This window comes from Trematosphaeria pertusa, assembly GCF_010094035.1.
Source record: "Trematosphaeria pertusa strain CBS 122368 unplaced genomic scaffold BU26scaffold_23, whole genome shotgun sequence".
Taxonomy (NCBI): Eukaryota; Fungi; Ascomycota; class Dothideomycetes; order Pleosporales; family Trematosphaeriaceae; genus Trematosphaeria; species Trematosphaeria pertusa.
Window position 1 is genome coordinate 343,242 of NW_022987234.1, and position 22,557 is coordinate 365,798.

The following is a 22,557-nucleotide window of genomic DNA, read 5'->3' on the forward strand; positions in this document are numbered from 1 at the left end:
GACGGGCGCCTTTCCCGTACGGGGACTCACATTCCAATCGTAGGAGCACAGGTTCGAACGATTGAGACCTCTGTTCTTTGGTAATGGTGGGGTTCCGTGCATTGCCGGTGTTGGCTAAGGGTTCTTCCGCAACAATACCGCAATTCCGCGGCGTCGGAAACCCATTCCGCATTCCGAATAATTTCTATTAGAGATAGCCAGGCAACACAGAAATCAGCGACGAGATCTGTGTTGCAACTCAGACGCATTTTCCAGTTCATCTCGTCTCATCCGTTCATCATGGCAAAGTCAATCCTCCTCATCAATGGACCAAACCTCAATCTCCTCGGAACCCGGGAGCCCACCGTTTACGGCAGCACAACACTACCCCAAGTAACCGAATCCGCCCAAAAACAATGCTCAGCGCGATCCATATACCTCGAAAGCATACAATCGAACCACGAAGGTGTGCTGATTGACCGAATCCATGAAGCGCGGGGGAACATAGATGCGATTGTGATCAACCCCGGTGCGTTGACCCATACGAGTGTCGCGCTGCGAGATGCACTCCTGGCGGTGGAGATCCCTTTCGTCGAAGTGCATATCAGCAACATCCATAAGAGGGAGGCTTTCCGACACCATAGCTATCTGAGCGATAAAGCCGAGGCGATAATTTGCGGGTTGGGCGTGTATGGATATGAGGCGGCGATTGAATATGCAGTTCGATATATAAAGCCGAAGGAGAAAGCGCAATTGTAATGTTCGCCCCCTGGTGGCTGCCATGTGCGAAGAGAGGGCTGATGGGGAGGCGGGGTTCACAAGGACGCTGAGTTCGCCAAATTTGACGCGAGGTCTCAGTCCATCCCAGGCATGCCGCCCAATCCTCCTATATCCCTAATAAACTTATCGAAGTCGATGCCCTCCTCTTCGAAAAGCGTCTTCGCCTTCTCCGCCGTTGCGGCTTGTCTCTCGTACGTGAAGCCTCCAGGCGCGTTGCTCTCGAACTGCACCAGCTCGACCCACTTGAAAAAGAGGCTCTCCTTGCCCATTGCCGTGAGACGGTCCTTGAACAGCATGATCTTCTGCCTCGCTTCCGTCTCGGATCCTTCGTCGAGCTTCCAGCAGTTCCAAACAGCCCATTGACCAGTTTCCTCGCTACCCACCCACACAAACACGCTTGTGCGGAGTAGATCTGCGGTTATTTCCTTCTTATCTAGAAGCTTAGTGGCCGTGATCATGCCTCCGAAGTCGAGATCGAAGTCTCCGTCCATCAGTAGATAGCCCGTCTTCTCCCGCAATCTCCGCATATCAACTGCGGGCAGTATCCTCGTCTTGAAGAACGGACTGTCACCGCCTGCCTTGCCGCTCGAGCCCTCCGCCTCCCCAAGCAGATCCTTCGCGCCCCACCCTCTGCTCTGTCGCACATATACCTCCTCGTCACGGAATCCCACGGTGAAGCGCCACGTTACGGGGTTCCCAGGGCTCTCGAGGAAGAAGCTCCACGGCCACGGGCCCACGATCCTGAACAGGAGCCAGTCGAACAGAAATACTAACATTCGCCACACCACCGACTTGATCAGCTTCCCCCACGGTGTCTCAGTGTAGTATATCGTCGTCTCGTTACGGTTGCCGAGGAGCGACATGAGCAGCGACCAGTAGAAGGGGGACGCAGCGTACGCTCGCCAGAGCAGCAGGGCGGCGATGACGACGTTGATGCCCACGGGCACGAAGAAGATGCGCCGCTTGAACCATGCTGGATGGTTATCGATGTGTGTTATGTAGACATTGTCCTTATCGAAGGTAGAGAGGAAGCGGGCAAGGGCGGCGGATGCGGGCTCGAAGGGCTCGGGGATGGCGGCGGCGGGGAGAGCCTTCGTGGCCCGTTTCGCGGTATTCGGCATCCTGCGCTGTGTTATGGGGAGAAAGCAGTCACGGGCCTGTATATAGGCTGCATTGGCTCGAAATGTGGCGTGAGTCTCGGAAATCGTTGGCGATGGAATTCGCTTTCCTTTCGGCGTTAAAGTTTTTCCAGCCCCGAGCTCGCAGTAGGCACTAGAACCCCAACGCCTTTCACCCATCCTTGTTCAACTTGGTGTCCTTACAGGTGCATTGATCCCCGTCACCGCCGTTTCCACGAGTTCAGGTCGAAATGAGCCCGCTAGTCCGCTATGGGAGCCCGCTCTGGACCCCCTACGGTTTCCAAGCAAGCCAAACGATCTAACTAGAGCATTACCCTCGACGAGTCACTCAACTTCTGTTGAAAGGTGGATAGCAGATTCAGAACCGATCCCTATACGTCTGGATCATGGGGTTGTGCGAGGCTGCCTTGGGAAAGCCACAGAATGGAACTCCATCATTGGTCACACTCTCTGCAGCCTGGTGGTTCCACCCGATGCTTGGATACGCTGGCCGAGGTCTCCATCACAGATTGGCTGGCCATTGCTGGGGCTTAAGCGCTGGCTTGGCAGAACCCCCGCCCACGCCATCAGCTCAGCGTTGTGTCAAGCGATGAGTGTCCCTCGTAGGTGAATGCCACGGTTGCACTCTTTTTCTAACTGCTCGCAGTGGACCTCCACCTATAAGTCTCGTTGTCCATATTTCCAGGGGGATTAGAGGCCTCAGCCACTAATGCCCGCCGCGTTCAGTTGCACGGTTGATAATCTCGCCGCTGCATTGAAAAGAGTCTGGAATGTAATCACCCACCTTCAGAAGCCGACAGTCGATCTCGACGAGGTCAAGCGTATCAGTGCTCATTTATGGACACTAGAAGAGAGATTTGGTAGCGATCCAGCAGGCTTGGCGTATGAAGCCTCCCATCTTGAAGCCTCCATCAAAGCACTGCTCTCTAGTATCCACAGAGACCTGGGATATAATATACCACCGAGCCCTGGGCCCACCGCCGAGGGCGTGGAGAAGCTTAAGCAGGGGTTCCAGGAGTTGGAGAAGCAGCTTCAGGCTTACGATAATCTCCTGCAATTGCACAACGGGCAACATGCGACGCTACAAACCCCCTCAGGTAAGAGAGCTAGCATCTTCCAGTCAATCCCGGAAATTCCGCTAATAGACATTACATGTGTAGATTCAAATGCACAAGTGACAGCGCAAAACTTTGAAATAGAAGGATTGACTAATGGGACACCACTCTCGACCTACCTTCGAGCTGTTATAACGGGGATTGAAGAGCAAGGCCCTAAATGGCCCGGTCGCTCGATGGCTGCTCACCATGAGAGAACGGGTCGTCGCAGCAAATCTGTAGGGTACCTGGCTCCGCGTCCCCGACGTCCCCGACCCCCGCGTTCATTATTCTTCGAAATCCACACGTCATATTATAACTCCACCACGAAACCACTACCTCCTGATCAACCTCCATTTCCATCTCCGCCAAGTAGCCACTCATATTCTTGTGCTACCACTGTCCCGCCTCGCCCAATCGCCGCTAAAAGGAAGATAAAGGAATCTTTTACCGACGAACCCGTGCAATCTTTTATAGGCATTATAGGCTATGAATATGACGAAGATCCGCTACGGATCGATCCGTGTTCCGTGGGTGCATCTGTAAACGCTATTGGATGCTGGGCGGAGATCCCGCAGGACATCCATGACGAAGCAATATCAGCCGCGGAAAGGCCCCACAAAATATCGCGGTGTTGTACGATCGGGTGCGCACCTTGGTCAGTTGTTTGGCAACAGAGAGCGGACCGAAACACTCTCGAAGATTATTTCATGCACGAAGGGTTCCCTACTTGGTCAACTTTCTCGATCCCTAGTTCGAATGGCGAGAATTCTGCGAACAGTTTCACATTAGAGGATTTGGAGAAGGAGGCAATTGATAAGGCATTTCGAAAACCGGGCTCTCAACTCCGGCGATCTGTGTTGCCCACTGAGCAGGCCACCGTTCCGGAACAAGGCTCCGCAGGAGTCAATGAGGACGCTACCCTCGGCGCTGGTACACAGCCGGGAAGTCTCTGCATCTCAGGGCCTGGCGACATCAGTCTGGAAGGAACAACCCTAGGAGAGATGCACAACGCACGAACCACGTCTGAACGAGGTACCCCTTTGGCTGCGGCGAAAAGAGAAACCGACTCCTTGTCTATGGTCTCAAATGAAGAAGACATCGCTTCACAAGCTACGAGGCAGAGAACAGGGCAAGAAATTCTCGCCGTCAGGGAATTCGGTTCGTTTTTCGCCGGGCTAGAAGAGTTACGACCGTTGCATGAGGACGCAGTGGCAAAGCTCGGGACTAGGCGTTTTCTTGAGAATTATCGTAGGATTCTCAAAGTGTTCGTTCTACAACTAAGAAAAGAAGCGAAAACTGCCCTGGAGAAGGACACTGTCAAGGTCATTGAGAACCGAGAGAATCGCCGGAACATTGCGCAACGAGTCGTGGCCCTAATGGAACAAGAGGACGAAGATGACATGAAGCCCCTAGAAGAGCTCGCTTTTCAGCCGATTATGAAACGATCGCTTGAAGATTGGGCGAGGAACACGTACGGTGCACCAGATGACACATTTGACGCATTGCCCGATGTTGTATCCACGCATGCAGCGCCGGATCCCACACTGGATGCCGTGTCAAATGTTCCACAAGATTCGATACCACGTAGGCTACGAGGTATCCGGTCAGATGTTTCTCCAAAAGTTGTGCGAGACATCGCACTGGGAGAAGCCGCGTGTTCCGACCGTGAGAGTGAAGAGGAAGGTGGTGACGGTGACAATGGCAACAACGAGAGCCAGCGAAAAGATCATCTACGGGCATTGACGTTTCCCACCATCGAGAAAGCTTGCCAGTTTCTCCGCAAGAACATGCCCTTCCGGACATTAGTCCTCCAACTCCGACTCTTATCCCTACCGTTATCCTTGAGAGAAATAGTCGAAACTTCTCCAAAACGGTCAATCAAGATCTCGGCAAAGGACGATGCGTCTTTCACGAACAGCCTCAAGGCCATCGCCGAGGCGTACACCGCAACTCCATGGGAATGGTGGCCACTGGCACCCCGGATTCCAGACGTAGCGCCGGGCCGAGCTCGCCTTGAGTGGCAAGTGAGTGGACTCTGACTCGAAAGTATTTGCATTTTATGCTAAGTACACGTAGTTCTGCGGCCAGCCCCTGTACAAGGAGATATCCTCGGCAGAAGCAGAATCGATAAGACAGGTCCTTGATATAACCGACGATTATCCACCAGACTGTAACTGCTGCAAAGTGCCGTCGTGTCGGGTGGATTGGTCCACTGCATTCCGGCTGCTATCCCAAGCATTCACAAGTAAACTTCCGGCGAAGCTGGCGAATCCTTCGTCAACAGGGGTTACTCCGCCTTCCAAAGCTCACTTGCGTTACACTCCCGCCCCTACCACGGGCACTAGCTCTTCGCTCAGCGTACCACAGAGCACGCCATCCGCACCTCCGAATCATTCTATGAGTGGTAACGCCGGCCCTCAGAACCAACCCGGTGGTAATGCAAATAATGCACCAGTGGATTACTTTTGGATTGTCTTCGGTATTAAGGATATAGATGGCTTCGACGAGATTGAGAACATCGAGACTACTACGCAGCTGAAAGATCCGTCATTCTTCGAGGACTTAAAGTCAAGACACAAACGGCATCGATGGTTCTTCCAAGACTGGTTTTCACCTTACCGCTTTCGGTTCTGCAGGTTTGTCCAGGTAAGAACATCAACGCATGGATTACCGGGTCCGACTGATTACTCTAGTTTGAGGAAGTTATCCAAGCGCACATTTCATGCACTCGGGAAGCCCTCCCGGACGACCATGGTTATACGGACGATTACGAATACCATCCGCGGCCTCCCACTGTAATTCCCCCTATCGACGAAAAGACCTTCTCGATCCTTCTCACCGCATGCGACAGCATCTGCTACTGGTCTTTACTCCCGCGCTTTCTCCACAAATGCCGACAAATCTGCACCCATCATGCCAAACAGCATTGGAAGCGGATACCTCGGAAGAAGGGCGCATTCCACATCAGCGCGGGGCCACTCACTCCCAACCCTAGTGCTACCGAAACGGTAGCTTTTGGAATCGAAGCGGATTACTTACCATCCGCCGCTTTCTTCTTCGTCTATCACGTCATTCTCATTCTGCCCGCGTTCGGGTTCTGGGTCTATTGGCTGAAATATCATCCGAATGACCTGCAAAATGCGTCAGTGCCACTGTTCACAGTGCTCGGGCTCGTTGCAGCCTTCTGGGCGCTGGTTGGAAAACGGGCGAGCCATTCGTGAAGAAGTCGCAACCCACGACCTTCGGAGAGCTTCTGCATTTCCCTTTTGCTATGGCCGGCGTACTCCCTCAGGTATCCGGTTTAGGCAGAGCCTAGAGGTGGATGACGACCCGCCAATTGAACATTCGCTGCTCTGCACCGAACTGCTAACCCAATAGGTTTCCACCGCGAAAATTAGGATTCTTCCCACCAGACGGAAGCTCTAGCCCTCATTGGATGCTTCGTTTACCTGCCTAGGTAACATGTTGAAGTAAGCATGCGACAAGCGTCGAGTTAGCGTTGACTATATTTCCGTAAAGAGTCATGTTAGCTAGCATGCTGTGTCAGCACGTTTGGCCAATGAGAGGCTGTATAGCCGTATACCCTGAATCGGATCGTTGTAGCCCCGCAATCCGTGCCGGGTCCCCTAGGAGAGCTTGAAACGCGAAGAAATCGGTCCCGCTTTCACCTATAAACATCCATCCTCCCGCCCATAAGAGCCTGGGTATCACGGTCAACACTCGCCTCAAGACCGCGCGCAATCTTCAGCCACCCAGGATTCCCTCTCTTGTCAGAAGTAGCGATAAGGTGTCGACTGACGTTCGAACGATGTCAGAAGTGGGGCTTCTAACATATCTCCGCCGACTCCTCATCGTCAAATTCATGCGAATGTTGGCGGCGCCCTTCACCTTCTTACCGCTCCGTCGCGACCGGCTTTTGGGCGAATCCGCCTACAATGCTACGGCGCAGAAGCTCCGGATCCCTTCGCGGGACAAGAACCGCAAAATAGTGGCGTACCTTCACGTTCCGCCCTCGTCATCATCAGCATCTGCACTAGCTTTAGCAAAGCCCATCGTGGTAAATTGGCACGGCAGCGGCTTCATCATGCCCCTACTAGGGAGCGACTCCCTGTATTGCGCGCAGATTGCGAAAGAAGCTGGAGTCTTTGTTCTGGACTGCGATTACCGGAAAGCGCCGGAGCATCCCTTCCCGGCTGCACCGGAAGACGTGGAAGACGTGTTGAAATGGGTGGCCTCTCAATCGGACCGCTTCGACACGACGCGCGTCGCGGTTTCGGGATTCAGCGCAGGCGCGAACCTTGCGCTGGTCGCGGCATCGGTACTCCGGAAAACGGTGGAAGTCACCATCAAAACGGCAATTGCCATCTACCCCGTCACAGACATCAGTCTCGCGCCCGAGTCGAAGAAGGTGCCGGCTCCGATCAAGCCAATCTCGCCGAGCATGGCGCGACTCTTCAACAACTGCTACGTCCCCGACCCGGCGATGCGGACGGATCCTAGGGTCTCCCCGTCTTATGCGAAGTTGGAGGATTTTGCGCCCACGGTGGTGATGATCACGTGCGAGGGCGATACGTTGTCGCCCGAGGCGGATTCGCTGGCGGAGAAGCTGGATGATGGACAGAGAAAGGTGGCGCATTTGAGGTTGAAGGGTGTGCATCACGGTTTTGATAAGGGGCCCAAGGAAGGGAGTAAAGAATGGGAGAGGAGAGAGGAGGCGTATAAGCTGGTTGTAAAGATGGTGAGGGAGAGTTTGGGAGCGTGATTGGGAGGTTCGGGTGTTGCAGTTTTGGGATGCCCAATCCGGCCCCCTTGTTGATGCTGACTTAGATATAGGGTCCAATAATGCTAGGAATCTTATGAGAAACTTTTACATTTATCCCTAGGTATCACACATGTGGTGCAAGTGGTCAGCCGTACGATCTGTCACGTGCATCGCTCCACAACAGTGGGATTGGGGATGGTCGCGTTTCCGCCGGGAAAAGCTTCCAAGGTTGAAAACACTAAGAAATCGCTATTACGAAAGAGTTATACGTTTCGTTGAAGATGTACACTGGCTCCACGTGACATTTTGCCGACGGTATTCTAAGGTTGGGATCGTTGAATGATTAGTCAGCAAGTACCCATCGCCTCCAGCTCTAGGATTCCTTCCTATGCCTCCAGCCTTCCACTATGGTACACTTCACGTTGTCGAACCACATCATCCGCAACCGATTCACACGAACCCGGTTTCTGATTCGTCCTTGCCAGGGCCGAGGTGGTGTCGCCATCATGGGCGCCCAACGGATCTGAAGGCTGCCAAAACATGGCGTATCGCGATCTTGATCTATCTAAGACGCTTCATCCGAGACATCCGTCGAAAGATACGTAACGATATCCACACCTAGGTATGCATCGGCGACAGAACTCGTAAACGGAGGAGCTATCTCGACAAGAATCTCCTGGCATTATTCATTGGCTACACCCCAACCGGCCCTCGGACAATTTATCGGGATAGCCAAGCTCCGAGAGTACGCAAATTGGAAACAATGGAGTGCACGCGTCCTGAAGTGAACAGGAAGTAATCATATAAGCTGTGAACAGAGTACATTAGACAATTCTTCACACGCTTAAACGAGTGTACAGTGGTCAACACCCAACGAAAGTAAGCTACGTCTCCCTAGCACACATCCCACCGACCAAGCTGTGCATTCTAGATTACATCCCCATCTTCAGAACCGCCAAGCGAGCCTTGGTTGCCTATGCGGAGAACTCTACCTGTCTCTTCTTCATGTTCATCCCAGGCATCTCGGTGAGCCCTGTTGTACCTCGGGTTAGCCTAGCATTCCTCACACGATACATATCATGACTTACATCCATCAATGCTCTCCTTCACCTGACTCTTGACAGCACAAGCGTTCATCTGTGCGACGCCCTGAGACTTGAGCGGCTTTCCGTTCTCGCAGGCCTGGAACATGCAGGAAGAGTCCATGGCGCGCTGGAGTGAGTCGCCCTTCCATCCGAACATGTAGTCGGCATGGGTACCGTATCCGTTGTTGTCGCCGTAGCTCAGGAAGAAGGGGTTCTTGTTGTCGGCTGGCCACATGTTGGCGAACTTGGCCGTGTCCCATAGAGTCTCGTAGGCTACCTGTGCCATGCGGACGGGGTGGGAAGACGGGCACGCGCCGGCGGGCTGGAAGGCCTCCTTGGCAGTGTTATACATGTGGTCCTGGTGGTTTGGCGAATCGGTGTTCTTGCCGTCCCAGCATCTAGTCAGGGTCAGTATATAGGCACCATCACCCGAGAAGGATTACTAACGAGGGGAAGTGGTGCACAGTCATGATGCCGCCTTTGCATGGCTTGGTGGGGAAGTCGGGGAGCTCGGGGAAGCGCGTGTTCTTGTCGGTCAAGCAGACGAAGCGAAGACCGACATGGCCCTTAGCGTCGTTCAGATTTTCCGTCGTCGGGGAACCGACCGTCATGCGGAAGCCCTGACGTTGTTAGCGACGGACGTTCATGCGATCGCAGACTTACCGGCGGGAAGGCCTTGATCTTCTGGTTGCCGTTCGAGTTGAAGTCTTGCTGCGTGTAGTAGACTGTCATTCCGCCGTTGATGCCATTCGGCAACGCAGCGTTTTGCATGATCGGAACCCGCATGTACGAGCCGTTCTGATGTTTGAAGAACATTACAGCGGTCCAGTAGTCTTAGGAAGAGATGGAGTTAGCACAGTGTCAAAACATTGGGGGGGTAAGTGTGGCCCAGTCTTTGGCTGAGGCAAAGCTTCTTCGAACTCCGTCTACGTGTTGCCCCAAGAAATCCGCAGCTGAGACAAGTTCTCACGGGTATACGCACTGGAGAAGTCCTCGGTGAAGGTGCACGTCGTGCAAGAGCCCTTCTCGCCGATATCGCCTTGCATGGTCGCGTTGAAAGCATTGCCACCAACGATCTGGTGAAGATGGGAAGAGGGAACCTTCCCAGGCTCAACGAGCGGATCGAGTCGCTGGATACTCAGAGTTGAGCATCCGAAGCGAAGGGCAGCCTCAGAGGGCGCAATGAGAGCAGCAGCGAGAGTTAGCCACTTCATGGTGGAAAGATTGATGTCAGTGATAGATTCTGCGACGACGGGAGGGCTGAGAAGCAGGCGACGAGATGCTCTCAATTGTATCCCATCGGCCCCTTGGCGCCATCATGGTCAGGCTCTTTCGTATCTCGAAAACTTGCCGCTGTCGATGCCTTGTGGTGTTGCAATGTTTTATCCATTGTTTATCCAAATGCGCGCACGGCCAATGATCGCCGTGAATATAAAGTTTCCCCGCATTCCCCTAGGCGCATCGCAGAATTAAGTGGGCAACCACGTTTCTGGAAAATGAAAGAACTTCCTGATACGACAATAATGCTCTTCGTCGTAGGTGGATCGCTCGCAGGGGAATATAAAAAGCCCCGTCCCAAGCCTCTTCCCGAGATTAAACAACAACGGACATCGAGCAGGGTTTATTAGAAATAATCTCCATTACACGTAAATGCCGAACCCTCCCAAGTACCGAGATTACAGTGTAACGTACTGCAAAACCAACGAGCCCCAACGCGATATCACTATGACCAATCGTTGATCTGCCGGGAGATCACGTGAATGCGTAACGCTCGTGTTCCATCAATCCGGCCCGTACGGCATCCAACCAGAGAGATCAGCGACGATCCGGCTTCCGTTGCGCCCGGAGGCCTTGCGCCGAACGTGACATCAGCCTAGATTCAATCCGTTCGCCGGCATCATTGGACCAATCTCGCTGCGTTGGCATGCAGGACTTCCCTAAAGACGACCGAGTCATCATTGGTAGACCCACTGGCACACGTGGGAGGCGAAGAACCGTTCAATCTAACAGGCAATATGGATTCAACGGACTTCCGTTCTCGTAAGCGTTGGCACTGGGCTCAATAACTTCTGGTCGAGCTTCTCGGGGAACTGGGAAAGGATCGGCGACATCTCCAAGACCAGCAATCATCTCACTCCATGGTGAGCATGGTTTCGCAACATTTTCAGAAGCTGAGACCTTGCGGGTGGGTTAAACTTACTAATCAAGTCCTGAGAGCAAATGCTATATACGAGACAGTCATCGAAGAGACTCCTATCAGGCATAGATAAACTCGATAACGGCTACCGATGATCCGAAAAAGAAACCACCCGAGTGCATTCGTGCCGCTGGTCATTCTCTCACGAAGCGATTTCTTGGTTACTGCAATCCGTGGCAGCGTATAGCTTCAAAAAGCACTTCAACATGGCTCTCCGCCACAAAAAAATACACCAGCGTAAGTTTGCAACACAAAACCTGAGCCTCTAACACCACTCGTAAACCTCGTGCTGTAGCTCGCAGCCTCGCTCTTCAAAACGGCGGAACAGCTTTGGTGCCTTGTACTTGGTCTTCACGATGACAAAAGAGCACTCCGAGCTTGACCAACCAAATTTCCATCTTTAGATGTGTGGTCTGACACAGTGGTCGTGTCCAGGGCGGGAGTCCTCCCTTGTTATTCTCAAGCAGCCATGACTAGCAAAACCAGTACACATTGACATAGACTGCACCTTCTGGAAAATCCATTGATGGAAAACCTTTAGGAAAGCGGCTCGGAGCATCCCACGCAAGACGCGAATGATGAAGTGAAATGCCATGCTAAGAGGGATACGCGACAATCCAAACTAGACCGACCCAAGCCCGCATAAAGCACGCTGCTGCTGGAAACAGCGAGGTAAGAATAGAGCAGCGACAGCGAAACACGTAGACTCGGATTATTCTTCAAAGCATAGTAGCGCGAATCAAGCTCCGGTTCAGCCCATCAAACTAGGGAGATACACGCAACCTCATTACAGACGCATGTCTATGTTCGACTTTGTTACAACAAGCGAAATACTTTGTCTCATCCACGACGAGCATTGTGCAGTCTAAGAGGTTCCGTAGCAAGCAAAGACAAGTCTTAAAGAACCTTTGGAAAGACAAGACACTAGGCCTAAAATAGCACCATAAGCCTACATTCACAATGCACGCTCTACACCTTTTCCTTTTCTTGCACAATGATAGTCGCACACACCCCTATAAATTGCTTTCCCCTCCATAAGTTACTACCACCCACTACTCAGAACCACCTACAAGAAAGAAAACAAACAGTTACTAAATAACCGCACCGCAAGCATTTCACCAAAAAAAAACAATGCACACCAACACCCCCGCCCCGGCAACACTTTCGACCAAGCCTAAACCATGGAACTGCTGCAAATGCCTAAAAGATAATGCGCCGCAGCGCGGAGCGGAGCCGGTTCGCTGCAGTGGTTGTGGCCACTTCTGGTGCTGGAAGTGTGATCAGGTTATCGACTAAGGAAGTCTAATTGTTGCCGCACATGGTTACTACTTCACGTGACCTGGTCATGTATATATAGCCATATTTCTCGTATTCTCAATCAATCAACTCATGTCTCAATACTCCTCAATTCACCTAAAACTAATGTATCTCCCCACTTCTCCTCAGCCCTAAATGATCAACTTTTGAACAGGACGTTCATCCACTTACTTCTTGACACTGAGGTGCTGGGACAATTTACAAGCCCAATTGACTCGATAGTAAATTCCATCTACATTCTCTAGCAGCATTAATGCCACCGACTTGCCCCTTTCTTTCAGACCAATCACAACGAATTCTAGACTTTCTGGCTGCCTGTCTCTCCACGTGGGATCGATATAGCAACTAAACAGCGTGTCGCCATTGCGGGCCTGTACATCGTATGGGAGTGTTGCGCCAGAGTTGACTTTCTGGTGCGCTGAGTATGGTACTTTCAATGCTGCAACACTCGTGTAGAATGCGATAAGATGGTCTGGACGTTCGTGGCGGGATATCAAGTCCTTGTAGTGAAGTTCTTGAGAGTTGTCTGGCGGACTAAGATGAGACATCAATCTGGAAACTCGCTCGTTGTCTTCTTCCATGCTCTTCCCTGTCGGCTCTGGCTCCTTGAGGGTCTGCTTCCTCATCAGATCTCCCAACATCTTCGTCTGTAGTTCTTCAGAAGAGAGGTTCGGCTCTGACATCACCTGCTGATTAACCAACCTGATCCAATTCATCAAATCATCCGTTTTGCGTGCAGTTGGCTTTTCCTCTGAAGGTTCCTCAGGCTCCTCAAGAAAAAAAGGCGTGAGCTTGCCATCGTCATTCAACACAAAGAACTGTATTGGTACGGTTTCCTCGGGCATCTTGTATCCATATGCGCCGACTGCGCTTTGTTCCACGTTGAAATACTCGAAGGTCCACTTCCAACCTGCCCACGACCAGCTTGGAAAATGTGCCCGCCTTTTGAAGACGCCATAATGAGGATCGGTCCAGAGCAATGAGCGACCAAAGTACTTCTTCGGAAGACCAAAATGAAACGGGCCGAGCGTTTTGGAGAGCACTTTGAGTACACCGGAGAAGGCAGGCAGCGCATCCGAGTCGAATTTCATATTGCGACGGAGGTAGAATGCAAGCAAGCCGTCGTAATAGTCTTTCCAGACTTTTTTTGGATCTGTATCTTCTGAAAGGCCTTTCAGGGTGAACAAAATCCACTTGTCATCCGACTGTGTTGGTATGGATGGGAGTGGCCCAAGAGCAGGAAGCACTGCATCGTCTCGGAACATGGATTTGGAGCATTTGAAAAAGACATACGTATCAGTGAATACCAGGAGCCGGTTACCGAGGAGGTATTCTTGATATGTCCATGCTCTGGTGTTCCATTGTGACCGTTTTGCGGAGAACGTCGTGGTAGAGAGCGATGTCATGAGCACTTTGCCGTCCACAGTCTCCTGGTAAGACGCAAGTGCTCGCTTCTTCTCGCCCATTCCCGGTATGCCGTAGCCTGCATCATCTCCAGCTACGACAATCAGAACGGCCAGTGCGTGCCCGTAAATCTCATCCATCAAACCAATCTGATCTTTCTTGTCTTCGTCATCATCTTGAACAATGCAAAGGGCATCGACCCACAGATGACGCACTCCTATGTTCCGGCAGACTTGCATAGCATCTCGTATGCTTTGAGGGATCTTAGTGCCCAAGGACCGAAAGAAGTCCTCGTTTGTTGAATCTTCAACCACGTCTTTGGTGAGCATGAATTGGGCAGCCATGCCCCAGACATAACTCAGCGACAAGTATTCCTTGACGGTAGATCCGTCTACTATGCAGCTCTTCTCTACATCAATCAACCTCCTAGCGCGCGATCTGCCGTTTTCATGTCCATTGCATTTGCTGCCACGTTCAGTTGTACATGCGGCAATCCAACCCTTCACCACATCAAAGTCAATTTGGTCATTCCTCAATACCTTACTTCGTCACCACTCTGTATCGGCCGTTTTACCAGCGATTGACTCCTCATCTGTTGCGCGCTGTGATATTGAAATGCGGAATGCGTTCATCCTCGTAAATGTACTTTTAAACATGAGATACGTCGTGTAAAACTCGTGATCAACTTACGACTTGCCCGCTTATCCTGATTGTCCAATGTATTCCTGAAAACCATGGCTATCAATTCAATCCACCTTGAGTCCCCACGCCTGTGGCTGCTATGCTGTCCCAGAACTGCATTCGGCGGGCCGTTCTCTTGCAGCTTTTCATAGAACAGTATTAACTAATAAGATATTTTTCGATTCCGAACCCTGTTTGTAATGCGTCTGCATCGGGACGGGGCTGTACATCTATCGTCGCCCGCCCAATCAATATGATTATATGCCGTTAGCGCGCGCATCCGTAACGCATTATCTATGGTTGAGCGACTAGCAAAGCCATAGAACTCGTCAGACTCTTGCAGGGTATGCTTTGACAACGTTTAATTATCCAATGCGCATCTTCAGATGAGCTGTGAAACGTCAAAGCTGCTGCACGTTTCGCATACGAGACAGACTGCGGTCCAAATAACCGCTCGACATCAGGCCGGAGCGCATCCGCGGCGGCGAATAGACTTATAAAAGCGCCGGCATCTATTCCCTCAACAATAAGCTACCCATCCTAGCCCCGGCATTGTCACGCTGTGTGTCCTAAAACCACCGATAGTAAGCACTCGCATGTAGAAGCTACTTAGTGCCAATACGCTAACGGGTGTGTAAACTACACAGGACGCTCCGCCACCGAAACTCAAGCCAGCGAACCCTCTCGACAATGGCCTCCGACGTCGTGAAGTTCCGCTCCCTGACCGCCTCTCAGGTTATACGTCTTCACAACTCCTTCATCACGAGCGCCAAACCCACTCAGCCGTCTAAGTTGGAATCAGCGATGCAGTCGCTCATGAGTATCAAGAACTACACCAACCAACAGAACGTGTTCCAGCTTGCAGCAAGCCTCTCCGACAAGATCATTAAAACCCACGCCTTCCAGGATGGAAATAAGCGCACAGCGCTTGTAGCGGCAGACATGTTTTTGAAGATCAACGGGTACAAACTCCAAACAGTGCCCTTACAGCCCGATGCTGCAAAGCAACCGCTGGAAAACGCTCTTGATGCGGTATGTACGGACGCGTGGACAGTCGAGCAACTGGGTCAATTCTATCAGCAGATGGCTACCGCGATTGAAGAGTGGACCCCTGAAATCATGGCGTATAAAAACGGGGCTACAGGGTATTGAGCGTTGAATTATGTTGGGGTTTCCTTTTTGTTGATCACGACGCTCTTTACGTGACTTTCTTTGTGCGAAATCTTTTTCAATTGAGACGCTCTTTTGTGTGTTGTGGCGAGAGGTGAAAATCACATGTCCTTTAACTTATCAAGCGCCTCTCTAATTTCTGGTCTCATGGTACTGGCAAGTTCTGCGAATTCCGCTGCCTTTTGTCGGAGTGGCAGGGTCGCCCGATTGCGGCACGGAAGGGTCTGGGAGCGGAGAAAGGTTGTGCAATGGCGGTATGCACAGCTCACTCAGTCACGGTACGAAATCTAGCGAGCATAGAGAGCGACGACAGTCTGACTAGTCGCTGTTATATGAAGGGCTAGCGGTGCAATTCTGTACGGGAGAGAAAGGCGATGAGAATCGATTAGGTTTGGAAAAACCCTAGACGGGACTCCACGGCGCTAAGCCCACGGCGCTAAGCTACATTCCACGACGCTAAGCCTTTAAGCGGACCTAAATTTCGGTCCGGCCTGTGCATTCCTCTTTTCTTCTCCGAAGTAATTCCAGGCAGCAGCGACAGGCAAAGAAATTGGACACGCGGTTATAGACACTTCTAGAACGCTTCCGCTATGCGCTACAGTTATTATAAGAAGCTCGGCGCGCCAATGTACGCCATGCCACGCGTCGCCTCCCGAAACTCCCAGAATGCATGTTCCTCACGCCTGAAGCAGCCATATTATCTCTTGATAGAACTTTCCACCTAGCACTCTAAACTTTGAGAAGAGACTCTTTCAGGGAAGTAGCAAGTTGAGAACTCAGTTGGTTGATTGAGGATACGAGAAATATAGCTATATGTGTGACCCCTGGTCACGTGAAGCGGTAATATTATCTGGGAATAGACTCCTACAGTCGCGATTAAGCAGGGGCTAGCAGCTAAAGCGACGATTAATAGCGCGAACAAAACAACAAACAGTATGACTAACACTACAGTAGCTCTTGGTGCAGACTAGTTTCCTGGAGGAGAAATAGGTGGATGTATCGAGCATGTATCTATAGATTTGCAAGTGGGAGACTCGAGAGGTCTTAACCGTGAACTCGTTCATCTCGCGACGGCGTGCGTCTCTCCACCTAGGGGCGCACGTTAGGTGGGGGGGAGGGTGTGGGTGCTAAAAGTAGCGAAATGGAGGCTGTTGAGGTGCGAGCTGCGAGCTGAGACTCGAGACTTGGATAGAATAGAAATTACCTAGGTATACAACAGAAGGCCCTTCGATGACACAAATGGTCTCGAGAAAATATCGTACGAAGTGAACGGTAAGCGAGAATGTATCGACCCAGCTCCGTCGAAATGAATTGCTGCTCGATCCCAAGCATACAAAATATCACCATGCCCCTCTCAAAGAAACGGCTTCACCTGCTCCTCCGTCCACTCCCACAGCCTGTCTGCCAACTCCTCATCCTGACTCGCCTTCGTACTCCTCCCCTTACTCCCCACCGGCTCATAAAACGCACCACTCACCAGCTGCGCCTTGTCTGTCGTCGCAGCCCAGAGCTGGTTCTTCGCGCCATCCTGCACGCTAATCATCTGCCCGACCGTAAAAATCTGCACAAAATACTTGTAAAACGCACTCAAGCCCCTCCCCAACTCCGTGTTGACAACCCCGGGATGCACCGCGACGGACGTGATCTGCGGATAGCGCTTCGCGAGCTGCTGCGCGTAGAGCAGGTTTGCTAGCTTGGTCTGGCCGTAGCGCTTGAGGGCGCCGAGGGCGCCCATGTCGTGCTCTATTTTGAGCAGAGGGAAGTCGATGGTGGTGGCAAGGGTGAAGCCGAGCGAGGAGAGGCTGATGATGCGGACGTCTGCGTTGGGTTCGTTGGCGGTTTGCAGAAGCAGCGGGAGGACGGTCTGGATGAGCAGCGCGTGCGCGATGTGGTTGATGCCGAATTGGATCTCGTAGCCGTCTTTAGTGAGGCCCTTGGGTAATGCCATGACGCCGGCGTTGCACACTAGGATGTCTAGTCGTGTGTTGCGCGCTAGGATTTCCTTGCCGGCATCGCGTACGTTGTCCAGACTGGTGAAGTCGCAGGGTATGAAGGTGAGTTCTGTTTTTGATGGTGTTGATTTGACGGACTGGATGACCGCTTCGGCTGCGGCTGCATTTCTGCCGGTGAAGATGATGCGCGCGGGATTGTGCTTCGCTAGTTGGAGGATGGTCTCTGTGCCTAGGCCGGCAGTACCTCCTGTGATCAAAATGACTTTCTCGGAGAGATCCGGGATGTCGCTATCGGGGTTGAATGAAGCGAAGGTAGTGTGGCAGGGCATGGTTGGGCTGATGACGCTTGCGAGTATGGAGGGAGGTTGACTTGTGAATGTAAGGAAGATGCAGTGGTGTGAAAAGGAAACAGTTTAGAGATAGTCGGGTCAAAACATAAAATTCGCACGCTCCTTTATATGCGAGTCTTGCAACGAGAAAAGTCCTGAATATTGTCCTCGGACTGTTGGTGCCTGGAGGGTCGGAGGATAACCGCTGAACGGGCCGGACGAAAAATGCGGCTCACCTTGCCGCTTTAGGAAACTCATCGTTCTGCTGCGCCACATCTCTGCGAACGGACAACCATTCTCTCATGCGAATAAACCGAAGACTCCGTATTGAGGAAGCGATGCGAAGGTATGTAAAGATCTCAGATCTGATATGCTAGCTCTGCGTTACTTTCTTCACTGCCCTGTCGACAACTCTGCGGCTTCCGGCGGCGTAAAGTCCACCAACATGCGTCCCAGCTCCTTCTGCGCATAGTCCATATCGTCCTGAACCCTATCCCTCCACTCTCTGGCGCTGCGTACCAAAGAGTCCCACTCTCTAGGTGTGCAGTGTCGCGTCCGTGGTACCACCTGGCTTGCAGATCTTTGTCCTTTGGTGAAGTAGTTCTCAGGGGTTCTCGTCAGCTGCGCAATGCGTTGGATGAGTGCATTAGACGGGCGCATCGCGGAGTCGAAGCTCAATGCTACGACATTAAGATTCCTTGTACTGGGTCGATGCTTGACTATCACTCGTATCAGCCCGTCGAGCCTCCTGTGGCGTTTCATAGAAGCAGTGAATGCAAGTGTCCACCGCAAGACTTCCAGGACTGGCTCGGGGGCAGACACAGCTTGCTTGGCCTCTGGTGTGTTCAAGATATGCCCCAGGTACGGTAGATGGACCTTGAGAAATGCTTGGATGGCTTCGATATCATTCTCGTCAAGACAGACCAGCCTCTTGTACGCTGAGTCCATGAGGCCAGTCATCTGTTGGAACAGATCACGGACAACGGAAAGCGTCATTGCTTCGGGGATAAAGTTACCAGAGTATGGGTTCTTCCAGAGCAGTGAAATCCTTTCATGAACTGGCAGAGCGGAGATTATGTTGTACTTGCCAAAGTCATCGAGGCGGGCACGGTTAGGGCTGTCGTCGCTGACAGCCATAAGAGAAACGGACGATTCGGTGGACCAGACAGGCCGATGATGATCCAATCCTGTAAGCACGACTAAAAGGCCATCATTGGAACGCATTTGCTCGTCTGATGTGTCTGTAGCCGATGTCGAATTACGATTAGGAACTCGCTGCTTCTGGCCCATGCAAGTAACGAGAAAGCGTTCGTTGGGAAGGTGATTGCGCAAAGCCGTTGCTAGTGCCTTGGCCTGTTTGTCGCTCTTATCTCGCCCAAAGCGGTACCATTTCTGTTGTTTGAGAGGTATCGCCGACAGTTCCGGTCGAGCAGAGCCAAATTGCTTTTCCTGTTTGATAGAATCGACCAATTCATGGGGCGAGGAGAACGTACGCGCTTTCTTGAGTTGCTTCACCGCCTCTTCTAACTTGAGTGGCAGTGGCAAGACCGCCGCTCGTACGATCATGTCAAAGGCATTTTCGTGATCGCAACCGATAAATGAGCTTGAAGTCCCACTTCTGGAGATCTCGGAGAGCCACCGCGGGTCGAATAGCTGACTTACGGTTCTGTCTCCAGTGCCGAAAAACTCGAAGGTATCGTCAAGAACAATAATTGTCTTCTCTCGATATGGGGCCGTGATGGGGTATGGTTCGGCGAAGACATCTTCGGCGCTACGGAGCAGGCCACCGTTCTGGTGGGCATTGCACAAGTCCATCTCCATCCGAAGAGTGTTCCTGATAAAGTGCTGAATTGCTTGCGACTGTCGTTCGGTCGTTTTCGGGTTCGTGATTAAGAGGACCTTTGCATTAGGTGTATGAACATACGTGTTCGTGACCTGAAGACGGACTGTGTGCCGCTCGACTAATATTGTCTCGAGCGTCTCGCTAGTTGCATCCTGATTGGGGCTCTCAAGGTACAGTTCGAACGTTATTGGGAAATGCGTGTGGCTCCGGGCGGACGATAAGATGCGAAACTGCTGCTGAAGCGAAAGCGAATCTTTGGGTCGAGTGCACGGGACCGCTCGAATGACCTCTACTCCTTCCTCTTCTTCTTCCTCTCCAATGAGTCGACCATAGTCGGCGGGAAAGGTCGCGCGAACCTCGACCGCGCGTACCGGAACGGTAGCGCCGCGCTCACCCAGCGGACAAGTGCTCAAGTTTTGCACCTGCGAGAAAATTAGCTGACGTGAGTGCGATGCGCTGAGCGCTATGACATACCTTGTACTGAACTCTGCTGACGGCACCTTGCGCAATTGTACTCAGGAATTCGAAGCCACCCAGCCCGCAGGGATAGCTAATCTCAATCTCCTTTGTGAAATCGAAAGACGGCATTCGCCTATCAAGCCAGGGCATGTCTGCTCTGATGTTCAATGTGTCCTTCGCCAGAAAACGCGTTGCGAGCGATGCTGGCTTGCTGTTTCCACGCGTCCTCTCCTTGATGCGTACTTTGATGGAGCCCTCTGTTGAGGCGCTTTCGCCAGCCGGGACGCTCGTCGGGAGGTAGGCGAGGCCACCTTGGTGCGCTGGGACAGATCCAAACCACTCCGAATCATTGGCCAGTGTCACAGGAATTCGGCAGGTGGGTGAGGGCATGCCGCCGACGTTCCGGACTTTGATCCTTCGAATGAAGACGTGTTCGCCGGGTTCGAAAACGCCGTCTCCATTTTCATCTTCCACTTCGAAGTCGACAAGTTCCAAGGACCAAGGAGCGGAGTAGGCCTGGGTAGAACCATCGCCGCTGATTACTGCAATACTGACTGTCCCCCCTTCACCCTGCTGGCCCGCTGCAAGAGGTGTGGTAATGCTTGTGCCCTTTTCACCTTCTTTTCCATCTAGTCCCGGCTGGCGTTGGAACCATTTGATAACAGGTTTCACGCCACAACCTGCACAGCTGCCGGTTCCTCCCCCACACTTGCAGTAGCCTTCGCCCCTACGTGGCTGCCTCGTTGCGTTGTACCTGATAGCGGTTTGTGCAATCATGTTTTGTAGGTTGTTCCCCGAGACCGTAAGTGCTCCCGTACGCGCTATTAGAGCTCTGCTGCTTGCGTTGAGATGCGAGCCCGCTGCATTGAGGTTCGTTCCCATTCTGGCCAGTGTGGTCGAGTTCGAAGCATGATCGGTGCTCTTGATGCAGCTGTCGGTGCAGTATGGAGTGTACCCAACGATTTCATCCCATTTCCAACCTTGACCTCCTTTACCCCCGCTCCCGCCAGCCCCTGGTTCACCATGCTCCCCAGGAATGCCACCTTGGCCGCCTCGCACATCGCACGAGACCGCCATAAGCAGGTGGGTGTTGTTCTCATGCACGATGATATGGATCGCTCCTCCGGGTCCTCCGTCACCACCACTCGATCCTCGGCCAGCGTCGCCACCACGGCCACCGTTGGTTCCATTTGTCGCATCCGAGGCCTTGGTGGCACCAGTGCCATCCACGCCGTCTTGTCCTCGCTGACCATCTCCACCGTTGTGGCCAGATTCTCCTGTACCGCCGATAGCGGTGAGATTTAGGTCTCTGCCGACAGGAACTTCCGCATTCTGAGGAGGGTGTTGGGCTGAGCGGTATTCGACGCGCTCAACTCGGATCGCTCCCTGAGAGAGGTTCGACTCGGAAAGTTGGACCGCCAGGGTGCCGCCAGGGCCACCGCGAAGAGCTTGTGGAGCATTACGTCCCGGTTGTCCGTTTCGTGTTGCTAGCTCCTGATTCCGCAAGACTAGAGCTTGTGAGTCTCCCTGCACGAGCCGGATGCCACTACTTCTTGCTAAAGTTGCTCCGTCCTCGCCATTGACAGAGAAGATCGTAGCCATTATGTTCGATAATGAAGTTCAAAGCGGTTTGTGCCCAGCAGTTCGTAGCCGTATCGCTTCTAAGACTAGCGAGGTGCAAACCTGGGGAAGGCTTTGCACATCTGGAGGCAGAGTGAGGCGTGTCAGGCTGAGGATCGGAACGCCGGTCCATCGAAAAAGGCAACCTAACTAGGCGCCCCCTTGGGCGCCAAATTCTCGAGATGCAGCGGAATTATAATTTTCTCGCGATAGGCTGAAATGGGATTGGCCATTGATAGCGCCACCCGGACGACCCCCATCCTCAGCCTCGTGCTTTGGGCCCTCCTCGTCGGCGGGGAACGAGTGAGAACCAGTCATATCCCAACAGGTGTTATCGACACCCCTGCTAGGCCGGGAAAAGTGAAGCACGATCTGTTGTCTTGCGTGCCTGAGGCACGACACTTGGGGAGAGGCGTGCAGTAGCTCGGTCCGCCTGCTAGGCATAAACCGCACGCGGGGGGAAGAAAGCGCCTCGTACACTTCAGCTGTTGCAGTCCGGCTGAACGGAGCCGTGAGTGTTATGAGCGATCGCGGTCCCATGGAGGACTGTGAGAGACGCCTTCGATCCCATGCAGCCCGGCCCTTTGCGACGATATACCCGACGCGCTCAGCCTCGTCCCACGGGTCCAGAATGGCTGTCACATACATCATCCGCTGCTGCCTCGGAGCGCGGCATTCAGTTGTCTGCGCAGTATCTGGCGATCCTAGGCGAGAATCTCCATCGAGCGCAGGTGGAGCAAGAA

At 52.6% G+C, this 22,557-nt stretch overlaps 10 protein-coding genes across 10 annotated transcripts; 4 read left to right on the top strand and 6 right to left on the bottom strand.

The window, feature by feature from the left end:
• The first annotated feature begins 24 nt into the window (after positions 1-24).
• On the top strand, positions 25-785 carry BU26DRAFT_172624 (Dehydroquinase). Its single transcript, XM_033820292.1, has one exon. The coding sequence runs from the start codon at positions 280-282 to the stop codon at positions 736-738; it is 459 nt and encodes a 152-aa protein (XP_033676540.1). The 5' UTR covers positions 25-279; the 3' UTR covers positions 739-785.
• On the bottom strand, positions 786-1,998 carry BU26DRAFT_172599 (uncharacterized protein). The gene has a single exon (XM_033820291.1). The coding sequence runs from the start codon at positions 1,878-1,880 to the stop codon at positions 834-836; it is 1,047 nt and encodes a 348-aa protein (XP_033676541.1). The 5' UTR covers positions 1,881-1,998; the 3' UTR covers positions 786-833.
• Positions 1,999-2,348: 350 nt separating this feature from the next.
• BU26DRAFT_172642 (uncharacterized protein) lies at positions 2,349-6,510 on the top strand. Its single transcript, XM_033820293.1, has 5 exons — positions 2,349-2,500; positions 2,545-2,995; positions 3,059-5,019; positions 5,072-5,641; positions 5,689-6,510. The coding sequence occupies exons 2-5, from the start codon at positions 2,608-2,610 to the stop codon at positions 6,214-6,216; spliced, it is 3,447 nt and encodes a 1,148-aa protein (XP_033676542.1). The 5' UTR covers positions 2,349-2,500; positions 2,545-2,607; the 3' UTR covers positions 6,217-6,510.
• Positions 6,511-6,863: 353 nt separating this feature from the next.
• Positions 6,864-7,757, top strand: BU26DRAFT_440452 (alpha/beta-hydrolase; the record flags this gene model as incomplete). The annotated part of the gene is made up of 1 exon (XM_033824392.1): positions 6,864-7,757. The coding sequence occupies one exon, from the start codon at positions 6,864-6,866 to the stop codon at positions 7,755-7,757; it is 894 nt and encodes a 297-aa protein (XP_033676543.1).
• A 974-nt stretch (positions 7,758-8,731) lies between these two features.
• On the bottom strand, positions 8,732-10,056 carry BU26DRAFT_571700 (uncharacterized protein; the record flags this gene model as incomplete). The annotated part of the gene is made up of 5 exons (XM_033834173.1): positions 8,732-8,790; positions 8,846-9,240; positions 9,290-9,462; positions 9,506-9,675; positions 9,825-10,056. 5 exons carry the CDS (start codon positions 10,054-10,056, stop codon positions 8,732-8,734), a joined length of 1,029 nt encoding a protein of 342 aa, XP_033676544.1.
• Positions 10,057-13,261: 3,205 nt separating this feature from the next.
• Positions 13,262-13,495, bottom strand: BU26DRAFT_385923 (uncharacterized protein; the record flags this gene model as incomplete). Its single annotated transcript, XM_033822633.1, has 1 exon — positions 13,262-13,495. A coding segment is annotated over one exon (234 nt), but the record flags the coding sequence as incomplete, so codon positions are not given.
• Positions 13,496-13,696: 201 nt separating this feature from the next.
• Positions 13,697-14,302, bottom strand: BU26DRAFT_384142 (HET-domain-containing protein; the record flags this gene model as incomplete). Its single annotated transcript, XM_033822606.1, has 1 exon — positions 13,697-14,302. A coding segment is annotated over one exon (606 nt), but the record flags the coding sequence as incomplete, so codon positions are not given.
• Positions 14,303-14,980: 678 nt separating this feature from the next.
• On the top strand, positions 14,981-16,053 carry BU26DRAFT_556047 (DOC family protein). Its single transcript, XM_033832357.1, has 2 exons — positions 14,981-15,025; positions 15,089-16,053. Exon 2 carries the CDS (start codon positions 15,132-15,134, stop codon positions 15,591-15,593), a length of 462 nt encoding a protein of 153 aa, XP_033676547.1. The 5' UTR covers positions 14,981-15,025; positions 15,089-15,131; the 3' UTR covers positions 15,594-16,053.
• A 912-nt stretch (positions 16,054-16,965) lies between these two features.
• On the bottom strand, positions 16,966-17,892 carry BU26DRAFT_535252 (dehydrogenase with different specificitie; the record flags this gene model as incomplete). The annotated part of the gene is made up of 1 exon (XM_033831266.1): positions 16,966-17,892. One exon carries the CDS (start codon positions 17,890-17,892, stop codon positions 16,966-16,968), a length of 927 nt encoding a protein of 308 aa, XP_033676548.1.
• A 196-nt stretch (positions 17,893-18,088) lies between these two features.
• Positions 18,089-22,089, bottom strand: BU26DRAFT_172693 (uncharacterized protein). Its single transcript, XM_033820295.1, has 2 exons — positions 20,210-22,089; positions 18,089-20,157 (listed from the first exon to the last, which is right to left on the bottom strand). Exons 1-2 carry the CDS (start codon positions 21,794-21,796, stop codon positions 18,286-18,288), a joined length of 3,459 nt encoding a protein of 1,152 aa, XP_033676549.1. The 5' UTR covers positions 21,797-22,089; the 3' UTR covers positions 18,089-18,285.
• Between the last annotated feature and the right edge of the window lie 468 nt (positions 22,090-22,557).